The 13,855-nt window shown below is 43.7% G+C and overlaps 1 protein-coding gene across 9 annotated transcripts in view; it reads right to left on the reverse strand.

Annotated features, from left to right (window-relative positions):
• csmd3b (CUB and Sushi multiple domains 3b) overlaps nt 1–13,855 on the reverse strand; it is a 210,047-nt gene that overhangs the window by 138,433 nt on the left and 57,759 nt on the right. For all 9 annotated transcript variants that reach the window (XM_029845206.1, XM_029845212.1, XM_029845210.1 and 6 more), the window contains one exon: nt 3,165–3,277. In XM_029845206.1, coding sequence (XP_029701066.1) covers nt 3,165–3,277 — 113 coding nt within the window. The remainder of the gene's footprint in view (nt 1–3,164; nt 3,278–13,855) is intronic.

Below are 13,855 nucleotides of genomic sequence, written 5' to 3' on the forward strand. Positions count from 1 at the left end.
AATTCTACATGAATGTATGTACTGAGCATTAATATTTCAGCTTCAAACATGCGTGCACTATTGGAAAACGCGTGCCTGTATATTCTAACGTACGCATTTTCCTTCCCGGGATGCCACACACATGCTAACCGCCCCATTAACTTATGCAAAAGCAACCTCCAGAAACACCCTGGATTATGAACTCCGTTTAATGTCCTGCTGCGACCATCGTTGCATTAAAAGGGTTACTAGATGCCTATTTCCTTCCTTTCTTTTCTTTTCTTAAATACACAGGCAACACATGTGCACTATCTGGATGGAAATGTCATGCTGCCATCTGTTTCAATAGGATAGAATCTTCAAAGGGATAGAATCTGCATTGTAAGGACCTCTCTGCTACATTTTTAGCTGCTGTCAATGCAAACAACAGCCCGAAAGCCCAACAATAAGCATTAGCTGATTAGTTGTTTAGTGAGCCAGTATACGTATATGTATAAGACGAGAACGGTATCAAATGCCGTAAATCTCAATAATTGCCTGAAATAAATCTGATAACACACCTCTAGAATGAGCCTCATCTCCATTTGTCAAATAATTCATTAGTGGAATGAGTGAAGATAACTGAAAATGAGCAGCGACAAGGTGGGGAACAAATAAGAGTAATAATTAATTATAGAGGTTTGTGTTGAGAAAGGCCACTCTTGGCCTGCGTGTCTGCGATAATCTTTGATTTTTGTCTCATCAGCACAATATACAGCTGCCTTCAACATCCTGCTAAATAATACATGGCCCCCTTCCTCCCTCACACGCTGTGTGGCACATATGTGCTAATTTATGAATTAGTTATAACCTGACAGAGAGAAAGAGTAATATTCAAGGACTCCAAAAACCACATCAGCATATAAATGCTATAAAGGCTGCTGCCGATCGGCTGGACTTTCAGCTCTTACAAGTGGAAAATCCCTCCTGGCCGCGGCGTTAATGATCATTTCCTTCCTTATTTTATTGTTAAAATACTGCCTGCCACATCTGTACTTCTGTCTCCATCCCTACGGTAAAACATAGATCCCTCTGTCTCGTCCTTCTTGTAGAGATGAGGCTCTTAAGTGCCACCGCAGCAGGTTCAGCAGAACAGATGTCCATTTCCTCCACTTCCACTCATTACTCATGGGCTCTAAAAGTCAGAATCACAGTCCAGACGCGATGTGAAAGCCTCCTGGCTTCTTCTATGTACACCTCAGGGTAAAATCTGACGTTGATGAGACTCGTGAGGTGGAAATTATTTCCAGCTGACATTGGTCTGATGTGACACTTCCATGACCTCAAATATGACCTTGTGGAGGTTTTTTCCTGCCTCAACACAGCACAAAATGCCTGCATCAGACCGAATGCCTTACCAAGGTATATATAATGAATGCCTAGAATGTAATATGTAATAGTGGTGTGAACCTGTGGTGCTGCTGCTGAGGGAATGCTTGTCTTGACAACTTGAGTCCTGGTTCGCTTTTTCACATCATAAATGCAAATAGACTATCCAGTGAACCAAAGAGAGGAAGTGAACCAAAGAGAGGAAGTGAACCAAAGAGAGGAAGTGAACCAAGGAGAGGAAGTGAATCAAAGAGAGGTAGTGAACCAAGACCAAATTTAAATATGTTAGTGCCTGTCTGATGCTATTTGTGCTGATAGCTGAGGATGCCCATTGTTGACTTGGCTTTGAATTCATTTCCTCTTTATCCTTCTTACAAATTAATTTTAACTACTTATTTATGGTGTTTCATTTAAATCTTGTGGGTTTAGGAACTCTTGGGATAAAGTATTACTCAGTGGTTTCTTCATGGGGAGGCTCCACCTCCGTTCGAGTCAGGGCTGCCTGCGGGGGGCGCTGTCCACAATGGGCCGGAGGTCGGGGTGGCGTTATGGAAGACCTCCCGGTGTGGATGGCTCCCAGATTAACTTGTGCTTTCCTCACCTGCACAGCAGTGTGTGTTACGTTATTTGAAAGACCTAAAGTAAGCTGAATGTTACTGAATCCCCCAAGCGAACAGCAACACGCTACGTAAATATGAGTGTAGCATAGTAGCAGGTTGCGGCCTCCAGCAGACGCTTTCATGCTCTTCTCTTTGACTAACAGCTCCACCGACGACTTCAATGTTTTGCTAATCTAAATCCAATCTTAAATGCACAGGGGATGCCGTGTAAACATGCGCCCGCTTCCATGTCAACCTTTGCTTTATTCATCCATATCTCCGCTTTGATCTGTCAAAAGTTGGGCTCCTGCCGCTAAAACAAAAGGAGGAAGCTGGCATTTACGGCATATGGTCACATTAATATGCGCAATCAAAAATATAGAGCGTGTTTCAAGGTCGCACAGGGGTCATTGGTGGAGTAAATCCTAATTAAGGGGAGAAATCAAAAAGGAAAAATTCAAAAGAGATCAGTATAACATGGCAGCTATTCAAGATGTTCTGAGACGTTAAAAAGTCAGTTTCCATCAGTCATCAGCATGAAATACAACAACGTGCTCTCCTTCAATGTGCTTTTCTATCCCTCACGCATCCACCTCCACATCGTAGTTTGGATTTGCACCATCTCCTTTGGGAAATAAGTGGGCTGCAGTTTAACAGTGTTGAAAGCTGTTCCCCACTCCCTCAAACTTTTCTTTTCCATCTTGTCCCACGAGGGCTCTGACCCAGCAGGGTTTCTGTCCTACCAGGAAGAAAACTGCTTTCACCTGGGATCCCACTTTCTTTGCTGGAGGCCATTGAAGCCCTGATGGGTTTGGGGCGGCTCGGATTGGGGTGGTTTTCCCCACCTGTTGTCACTGATGAAAGTCAGCGCTCCTTAATTAAGTGTAATTAAGGCACATATTGTTCATGCTGTTACCAGAAAAACTTCACCATCTGGCTGTGCAACATCACTTCATGTATTTAAAAGCTGAAAATGTCCTGAATTTTACCCAACAGGAATTTACTCTGACATGTTTGTTAAATGTAAATATAACTTTGGCGGTGGCTAAAGTGCATCCAGAGGAGTATTTTTCCCTTTCCCTTCCCTTTTAAACCCTCCACCTTCCCTGTGGCTCAGTGTTCCTCCACAGATGAGGACATTGATTGTTCATTTTTGTTGCTCCGCGCTACACCGCTAAAGCGCATCATTCACACAAATGCACCCGGACACTTTCTGACCTTCGTAGTTGAGTTTGAAGCCGTGAGCGGAGACGGCAAAGTCACTGGTCAACCTCAAGGAGAAGACGTTGCCTGTGCTGGTGACAGGAGGGGGGACCTGGAAGCCTGTCAGCCTGTGGAGACAGAGAAGAATGTGATGGAAACCTTAGCTTCAAGCCTTTAGCACAAGGCTACATACATATACAATCAGATATCATCAATATTTGCCTTGATCATACTTGTAATCTTTTCAAGAATCCCAGCACGCTTTATTTTAACAATTCCAGTAATCACACATGCAGTACGTGAACAAGTTTCTGCTTTGTTTTTGTCGCATGAGACCTTCAACCGGAATTCCATTGATTGCATTTTATGATTTATGCACCGATGCGACTGTTGCTGGAGCCGCTGCTGCCAAAGAGCCTCGGAGGCAGATCGTAAACAACTCTGCATTGGAAGTGCATTAAAAAATGAACAATGGACATTAGGAGGAGGCTGGATCCAAAATTTAAAGCAAAATGTGAGCCTTAGTCAGCGAAAGAGCGATTCTAAACTGGGTCAGGCAGAGGGGCAAGGCCAGGCTGCGCTTTAATGTGTCCTCTAAAATTGGGCTCACACGCGGCTGTCCCTTTGTGCCTTCAGCTTATGGATTCCTTGAATTAAATGAGGAAAGAGCCAGACTTTCTGGCTGCCATCATCTATCATTCTTCCTTTGATTTAAACTCTTCTCCTCCGTTTTTCTCCTGGCCTGAAACCGCTTCTTCCCTCCTCAACTCAACTCTTGCCATTTTTGTTCCTGGTCCTTCTCTTCTTTCACTCGTACCAACTTCCTCCCGATTCCTTCACTTCTCTCTGTGTCTCTTGATCCACTTTTGCCATGATTCTTACCTTTGTTGCTTTGTTGAAATATCACATTAGACATCAGAAGACTTCTGCATCTTTGAAGTACAGTTTTTGAGCAGCTTTGTCTGCTATTTTTATGAACATATTGTATAAAACTCTTAGACGCAGGGTCTGTTGTTCCAAGGATTTGGATTGTGTGACTTCTTGCATCACTTAAACATCAACATACACACTGCTTCTCAGCTAAACACAGTGGCCTGAACGAGATCAAAATGCATCGCTTTTTTATTTTTTAGAAAATACACACTCCTCCTTTCCCTTTAACTCTTATCTATAATCCTTAGCTCCTCCAGATCAATTTTATACACACAAATGTTTACCCGCAAACACACTATTGATTTATGTGTTTGTGAGACTTATGAGATAAAAAGGTATATTTTACAGAAAGCCAAATGGAGGTGAGGGTATCTGCATCGCTTATTGTCATGGCATGTGTGTGCGCGCGCGCGTGTGTGCGTGCGTGTGTGTGTGTGAAAGAAAGAAAGAAATTTTGATACTGCCTACTGATAAACCTTCATTCGCTTTCTAAAGTTATTATCCTATGAACAGTCCATACATGCACACACAGACACACAGACACAGACACACAATCAATAGAATTCGATAGAATAAAAAACAAAACAATAGAATTCAACAATCCACAAATAAACATCATGTAGCTGCTGATTGTGGTTTGTGTGGGACAGATACTGTATTTTTAAAGAACACCATTATGGAGCTCCAAGTCCTGAACAAAGGAGCAATAGTGTCGAGACAAAGGCACGTGTTAGTCGTAACATGTACATGTCAGTATTTTATTTTGTGCCCATTTTATTGAACTGATATTGAGACCTTAACCTTTCATACAAGAAGTCTGGGAAACCCCACTTTTTTTTTTTAAACGTCAGCCTCTTCCAAAGTTCTTAAATTCCTTTTCTCTTGGCTGGTTTTCAATTTTCTAGTTAGATATTTTTAATAAAAGGCGTAAATTGGTTTAGTGTTGCTGCTGTTTCCCCCCCTTCTTAATCATACATAAAATATGTTTTGATTATTACAATTAACTTCAATAAATATTCTAATATTTTCTTAATATGGACCTATTAGAAATCAGCTTTAGTATTTTGAATGGACATAAATACTTTTTTCCTATTACTGTTTGTCCAAAATGGGTTCGGAAACCATCTTCCATGTAGATGAAAAGCGCTGTCAGTGATTCTGAACAGCTTTTTTATGCGAAATCGAAGACATATGCAAGGGCAGAGAGCTCCCAAAAGCCCCAATAATCAAACCTAGCTCCACACGCGTGTTTCCCGGGTTCTGTGAAGAATATAAACCCACCTAACACTGGCTTGGGCGTTCAGACGAAGACAGTCAGGTATAGTCTGCTAGCATGACAGAGTAAAAATGGCGTCTGTGCTGTACTCCAGGTTTTTGTAATGATTCATTACATCTTTGTCACTGGGTGTGTCTGGGGCATACCCCACCATAAACGACTCCCATTAATTGCCCATTGGGTGAAGCTGTTGTGATGGCAGAACTGCTGGGAAGATGACAAGGTCAATTGTCACGCGCAAACTGATGAGGGTCTGTGCAAAATTGAAATGTATGGGGGATTACTCATGAATAACTCATCATAACCTTTGTTTGGTTGCAGTGGGAGCTCGTCTGATGATCTCTTTCTTTAGGGAAAATATTCGGAATCGCAACACCGAAGATGGTCGAGGTGCCTTAGAAGAATCAGAATAAAATGTCACACACAATCCTCTCCGTCAACTCCATGCTGTATCCTTTTACAGCTGGGAATTTGTTCCCATTAGTTGGGTCCAAAGTCCAGGGTCTGCAGTAAGTGATTGATCAATGGCGCCCTCTAATGTGGCACACATATGTCATTTTTCGGGTCACAGTACAGGTGTTCAATAGCCTCCGGTGTGTCTTGTCCATCAGTCATTCCCTCTCCACTCTGAACTTTCTGTCTATGTCAGCGTCTGGGCGTTTTTGTTTGCCCATTTGTACACGTGTGGTTGGGTCCTTGACCATGGTGGCATGGCATCCGTTAAAACCGTCACCCACATAAATTCATAAACAGATACACCTTCAGTCATATATAGTCCTTGCCCCCACTAACTGCACACCATTCATGGACGACTGGTTATTTGGTGTTTGTTCACTCCTTGGAACTCCTCCCAGCATCGCTGTGATGCCCAGAGAAGATAAGCCCTTTTGCGGTGTATCATGGTGAGGCTCAGCGTGCTGTGGCGGTGGGGGTTTTCTCATCAGAGAGCTTTGGAGGTGACAGGGGCCATCGCTACTCTCTGTGCAACCCTCCAGAGAGACATTTTCAGTGGGGTTTAATAGTAGATTAACCTCCCTGTCAGCATCAGGCGTTCGAAGACAAACATGCAAAGACTTGGTCCAAAAGCAATGGGTTTGAAATAAAAGCTTAAGCCATTATAAGGCTGCAGAAAACCAGCCCCCACTGCATTCTTTCTATGTAGCTTTTCTATTTACGCAATTTGACACCACATCCTGCTGGATTGTGGTGTCGCTGCACAAGTTTTGTTGTGAATTAATGTTGTATACAATCTAATTATGGCAGAAGTGTGCGGCATGCACGTAAATCCTACACAATCTCCCTTCTAGCTCATCAGATAATGAAGCCTGGCCAGGTGCCACGGTAGGCTTTACACAAGGACAAGAAGGTAGTCCTCAAGCATCATTTTTCATCCTGGGAGCTGCTTAATAAATGAATAGCGTACAGATAAAGACGCTTGGTTACGGTTGGGACGGCATTGAGGTCCTCAAAAACTGAGCAGACAGAAATTCCACTGTCTGGATAGAATGTAGAGAGCCCTACTGCTCACTAGCATGAGCATCAGTCTTTATTTGAGAAGTTGGGAGAGCGAGGCAGGAATATCTGTGATGATGAAATGAACAATGGCAGAAATTAGCCAGTGAGCATCTGTATCAATCGTGCTGCACATTTTTGGTAACTATCATCTTTCTATCACAAAGCAAGCTGCTGTTGTTTTCCTCTTTAAATGATAAATGCAGCATACCTTCACCTTCCCCCTCTCGCTTTGTCTTTTTTTCCCTCCCAGGCAGTTAGATAGATAGCGAGTGCTGCCCCCCTGAGCTAACTCTTGTTTAGGCTGCTGGCTACTTCATCACTTACCATTACACCTGACATGCATACATAGAGAAGGACCCATAAACACACGGAAGCATGTACCACACACACACACACACACACACACACACACACACACGCACACACACACACATTAATGAGGGACTCACACATGGGCGATGGCAAGAGACAGTGTAAATGTCTGCTGGCATAAAAAGGGGAGGTGTCAGGGCTGACAGCACCTTAAATGGTCAGTCAATAGAGAGATATATGGATGGAGAGAGACAAGGGAAGGAGATGAGATGGGATACTGAGAGGCAAAGGGAGAATATGAAGATTTATGATGGGACCCACAAGTACATAGACCTACAGACAATACACCTGACTGTGCCACAGTCGATGCCAACTCGATTGAGGATGATCTTATGGAGAGCAGTGATGAAATATTAGAGGCCAGGTGTTGGCCCGCTCATTAGTTTTTCTCTTTATTTCTCCTGTTTTATTGCAACTGTGTGGATGTGTCTGCATGGAGGTGTTAACTTTGCCGGGGGTGAGATACATCTCCTTTACTTGATAGAGGCACAAAATGAACAAACAAATGCAAAGTGTCGGCAGCTAAACTGCGATTATGCACAAAAAGAACCCAGCAGAGTAACACGTCCACACCCACACATGCACAAAAGAAACATACTGAGGGAAAGGTTGACTATTAACGTGAGCCTGCGCCTGAGGGCTTCTGCAACACTTCTTTCCCTGTTTTCACCACATACATCTCACTGTAAACACATAAATATGATAAAGACAATACAGCCATGCTGTGTGTATGCTGGGTAGAAAGCACAACTGTGAATGAAAGGAAGGGGGGTTGTAAACGAGCAATCCTGGGTGAAATGAGAATGATCAAACCTCACTTACAAAGAGTTCACCATCGTTGGACACCTGAAATCTGCCCCAAATTCCACACAATCACAACAAATTTCACCTCAAAATGTCACCAAACCTCCAGCTCCTCTGCTAGCACACCTTTCAGTGTGCCACCCCCACAGTTTGGAGCTGCAATATCCATGAAAATAGACTTTTAGTGAAACCGGGGGGGGGGGGGGGGGGGGGGGGGGGGGTAAAAACATTATTGGTCGAGCACGTGTGCATGTGTGCAGGCGTATGTGTTTTTTTCCCCTGGGGTCAGGTCATATTCTCTCATCTAATTTTAATGTTTAATAACAGACCAGGGCAGGGCATTGCATACTAATGACACTCAGGCACGCACTCACACACACACACACACACACACGCACACACACACACACACACACACACACACACACACACACACACACACACACACACAGTTAGATAGAGAGAGAGAGAGAGAGAGAGAGAGAAACAATGACTGCCATGAAGTCGATCCAGAACCTATATAAGTCACAGTCAATTCAGTAACCCGCAGCCTTAAACAGACCAATGGATTCATCCAGACTGTGTGTAGGCTTTAATTTATACCGTATATGTTCAACTGATTATATGATAGCTTAATTGAACACTTGGTTTTCAGCCTAGAGCGATAATGGAGAGAGCACTAGACCAGAAAGAAACACGCCCTTGTAACAGTCCTGACACAACCAAAGAGGAGAAACATGATAGAAACTTTACGTCTTTGGGTTAATAAAGTGTTGTGCAAAGGGTGTTGCACAGACTGGCTGAAGCCTATTAAGTCAGATACCTCCCAAAATACAAAAACATTAAAAGGGGAGATGGGATTTGAAATAAGAGCATAAAAGTTAAAGATAAAACATAAATAAATAAATGATAAATGCTTTGGCCAAGCAGTAGACTGGAAAGTCTCCCATGGCTTCATAATCTCTAGATACCAAACACACAGAGGAGGCCAGTGGGCTGAGGAGAGCAGACTTGTTTATTTCCATCCTTGTTCCGTCTTTTGTTTATCTCTCATTCTCTGCTGCCCTTCTTCCATTTAACCTTTGCTGTTTTTCTCCTCTCTTCTCTGCTCCAATCAAACCAGTCCGGCATCCGTCCCTCTCAGCATCCCCTCGCTGATCAGCCCCCCCCCCCCCACCTTACTCTGTTTTTTGTCTCCAGTCTTTTATCTGTATGTTTTGCCAGTCGGTATCTCCATTTCTTCCTCCAGGGGCACTGGGCCAGCTCTGTGGCTGATCATGGAGATCCCTCCCTGGGGATCAGTCTGCCTAACTCCTGGGTGATTGCCCCAGTGGAGCAGTGTGTGTGTGTGTGTGTGTGTGTGTGCTGTGTGCTGTGTGCATGAGGGAGAGACAGGAATAGTGTCATGGGGCTAATGGGCAGATTGTGGGGATTATCATCTTAGCCACTGGGATTACTGGAATTTCACACACAAAAGAACACACAGACACACACATGCACATAATTGAGTCCATCAATATCACAGAGGTATGTTGGCCGACTCCTTAGTCCACCATCATTAGCTGGTCATGCTGAACAAACAGGTGCAGGAAGAAGAGCAGCAGAGACCAAGCAGGCTGATGAAGGGGTCAGGAGCTCCATGCTGACCCCACGTGCACGTTCTCACATGCACGTCCTCAGAAATTTGACTGCAGACTATACATTTGTTTAATTCCCTACTGCATGAGGATCCACCCAGTAGAGACTGACCTGATGTACAGATGTGAACATTTCAAAGACAAAATACATTAAAATTCCTCCCAATTTGTGCACAAAAGATAAAAATTGGGAACAAAAACCTAAAATGAACTGTTCTCATTTTGCCCTCGAGGCGGTAAAATCATTTTATGTTTTACACACTCAAAATAAGTGTTCTAAATTATTAGAAAAGAGATACAAAGATATAAAACCTGTTAATTGTGTAAAAGCATTGACTGAGCACACACCATTGCTCTGAACCTGAGGGTATGACTGCAGGAGCCGAGTGCATTTATATTCCCCCGCATACAGAAAGACCAAAGAACCGTGTGTGTCAAAGGTTCTCCTAAAAATGATCAATATCTGAAACGTCAGCACAAAAAGAGATCATGGTGGTCGTGCGTAATGGGGCCTTGACAGGGTTTGATCATGCAAAAGTGCATTTCTGACCTTGAGGACCTTTCCTCAGCCACAAGAACGGGTTTAGAAGCACCAGCGCCTTTTATTACTTTTGTCAAAAGCTGACCGGTCTCAAAAAACAAAACAAAAACCAATTTTCTAAAAGATGCAAGCATGTTCGTGTTTAGTGCGCAGCCATCAGATACAGCAGGTGCACGAATATTATGTGCAGCAGTAATTCTCACATGAGAATGATCACTTAAGGCAAAATGAGGAGTGAAATTCAATTAACACCAACCCCAGGAGTATCAAACACATGCAGCCATAATCTGCTCAGAAGCCACAATAGGACCCAGAGAGCAGCAGCAGCAGCAGCTCTGGCGGAGCAGAGAGGTAGACTATCAGGATTGGACCGAACATTGTTCTCCACCGCTAACGTCAGTGTAATGGTTATAATTACGCCGGGTGCCGGGCTTAGCCGAACAGAACGGAGCTGGTTATCGGTCCCGAATTAATGACATTTATTGGAAGAACTGAGAGCGGAAACAGATGTGAGGGGCTGAATTAATACTGTGGAAAGAGCAACACCGAAGTATTGAGACAGAGAAGAGATGAGGGCATGAATTACAGTCGTTCGCGCGCGCACCAAAAGAGACGACACAGTTGCCTGCCTCCGGGGCTGAAAAGGGAGGGGAAAGGATGGCGGCGAAAGAAAATACGGTTTGACAAACTTGGTCCATCAGGAGGTCACATTTGAATAAAGGCATCCTTGCTTTTTCCTTTCAAAGGACTCATAAAAAAGGCATTTTAGCTTCCGCTGACAGTTTCCCTCCGTACACTCACTCCCACACCGTTTACCCACAAGCTGTGTATCACTGGGCAATTATGCACAGCTCCAACCCGAGTCCTCACTTTTCACTCCTCAGAGTTGTCTAGCAGCAATCTTTTATGAGAAATAAGACCCCCGGTGGAAACCGACTGTGCCAAAATGTTGTTTATGACCCAGCAGCTCGCAGAGCCACAAAGTTGCCAATTTCTGCAAGTTATTGCTTATGCATGTTGGTACGCTGCCTTCTTCACACCGATTTCCTCACTTCGCCGTGCGTACGTGACACAAGTTACACTATCATTGTGGTATTTATGGACGAAGCAATTAGAAACTGGAAAGCAGTAAATCCACATTTCACCCCAGCCTCGGAAAAAATAAACTAACAGGAAAGTGTTCCTTTTCTCTTCCTTCCTGTCTTGTCAACCTGAGCCATGCCTTTTTTTTTCAAAACACACACACACACACACACACACACACACACACACACACACACACACACCCTTACCCCCTATAGGGCAGAAGCGATGCAGGAAAAGATGAAATAGCACTACCTCAGGGATAAACACACCTCAATATATACTCACACACACTGCTACTCTCTTTCTCTCGCTCTCACTCACACACACACATTTGCATACACACCTCTCGGTACCCTCACTTCCATTTTGGAGCATCATCCCAACATCAAAAGCTTCCATTCGCACCAATCACACTGTGCTATGATGGCCGTTGTGCCCACCCAGTTCTCCACTACGTTGTTTACGACACCCTGTTTGAGGGTGTGTCTACTGCATGGACCTTCCGTGCAGTTGGTGCAGTCCTTCCCTTTCTTCGGTGGGGGCTGCTTGGCCAGGTGTAAAATCGGTGCTGTGGAGGACTGCTGATGCTATCTGGGTCAGAGCAAGAACAGGACAGATGGAATAAACTCACCAATATAAAGCACAGGCTATAACAGCCCTGCCTTCTGTGCCATGAAGGTTGCTTTTTATTACAAAGGCCCATTCATTACTTTGATTAAAGATTAGCCACTAGAAATAGGTTAATTGCCACCAGCTCAAATCAATCTCTATAAAGATTAGGCCGACATATTTCACTACATGGTCGGGGTGACAAGATACACTTCACCTTATCTAACACCTGCCTTTAAAGCTTATTTACCTTCTAAAAGATACACTCAAGCACATATGTGCAACCATGTCTCAAGCATAGCAACTATATAGGCATTTTCTACCCATACATACAGGAGGCTCCTCTTGGGTTGTTATATTTATCTTCTCAGCATCTGTCTTTACTTATTCCATTTACTTTCTTATATTTCTGCTCTTGCACTGACAGCTAAATCCTTTTGAGAGATATTGGATTTATATCACGAGGCACGCCGACTCAGACCAGTTGCTAAAAGCGTCCAGAGTGTGGCAGCCTTGCTAAACCCCACCCGGTGGGTGATAATGCACCCAAAGTTTTGGAGGTTTTGCATCAGGTTTCTCTTCAGCTACAGTTTCTGCAGCCCTGTGACGAGCCGGGACATTACACTAACGTGTAAAGTCACTCGTAAAGAGGTTGTCGGCGCCCTGACTCAACAACTTCTCAGCTCTCCGGCAGCTGTGCTTTTCCCTTCTTTAACCACAGGCTCTTCGTCGCTCACCGCCACTGCCTAAAGGTAAGTGCCTCTGCGTCAGCTACTCTGTCGGCCCCTCCGGACTCACGGCTAGCACGTCTCAGAACTGCCCATGTGATACCTCAGAAAAATAACCTTCAGGTCTGGCACTGTGTTTCTTACACGAGATAGGGATATGGATGTTTTATTGCATAATTTAGGCAGTCAGCAGGTTAGTTAATAGTATGGAATATATTGTCAATAATAGATATTACGTGTGACAAGGGTGTGTATTTGGACCACTGTCCTAGTATGGGAAGGAAATCAACTTATTGATGGAATATATCAGACTTGGCTAAAAAATTTAGCTATTTTCAGCTATTTTCCACAGACCAAACAAGTAGACATGTGAGTTAAGTAGCCACAGGATAGTAACATGAGGTGACAGGTTTCATTCCAGCGCTACGTGGTTCGGTTTTGTTACCTGCTCCTTGTGTTTTAGGTGAATAAATGCAAACGTTAATGGTCTCAATCATGCTAAGGTGTGTAAATGTAGTTGTAAATGAAATGTGAAGCACTTTCATTTATTCTTTATCTCGTCCACATTAAAAAAAAATGTACTCGCTATAAAATTCAAGAATAAAAGCAATCAAAACATAAAAAAGTAATTAAGAAATAGCAGTGAATCAGGGCCAAATATTACAGGCCAGTAGCTCTGAAAATGAAATGGAACGACTGTGGGCCAAGAGTTTCTTGAAATAGAAATTCTTAATAATAGCATTCCAAAGATTGCCCCTAAATCAAATTTGGAGAACATTTTCTTCTGGGTGATCCAGGAGTGTGTTGGGATGGAGGAGGCAGGCAAACGCACCCTAGCGTTGACCACGCACAGCTCTATATGTTAATTAACAGTACCAGCTGGCAGGAAGACACTGAGGGTAGGTCTCAAAGTTTCAGCAAAACTTTAGAAAAACTGTTGTGCAACCGGGTAAGCAGGCGACGGAGTAGATTGAAGAGACACATTGACAGATTGCTTTGGTTAAATATTCATAAAGCGTCCGGGTACAACGTCAGCAACAGTTGCGGCGAGCTTGACTTTGCAGACTTAATCTCACGTCCAAAGGACAAAAGTAACACAAGTGAGAAAGAGGCTGAAGTCAAGTGTGAAAAGGCTGTGATGTGTCCCAAACTGGTCCCACTGCTTTACTTCAGCAGAGGTTTCATTATCAGAGGGGGTACGTTCG

This window comes from Takifugu rubripes, chromosome 12 (genome assembly GCF_901000725.2).
Source record: "Takifugu rubripes chromosome 12, fTakRub1.2, whole genome shotgun sequence".
Classification (NCBI taxonomy): Eukaryota; Metazoa; Chordata; class Actinopteri; order Tetraodontiformes; family Tetraodontidae; genus Takifugu; species Takifugu rubripes.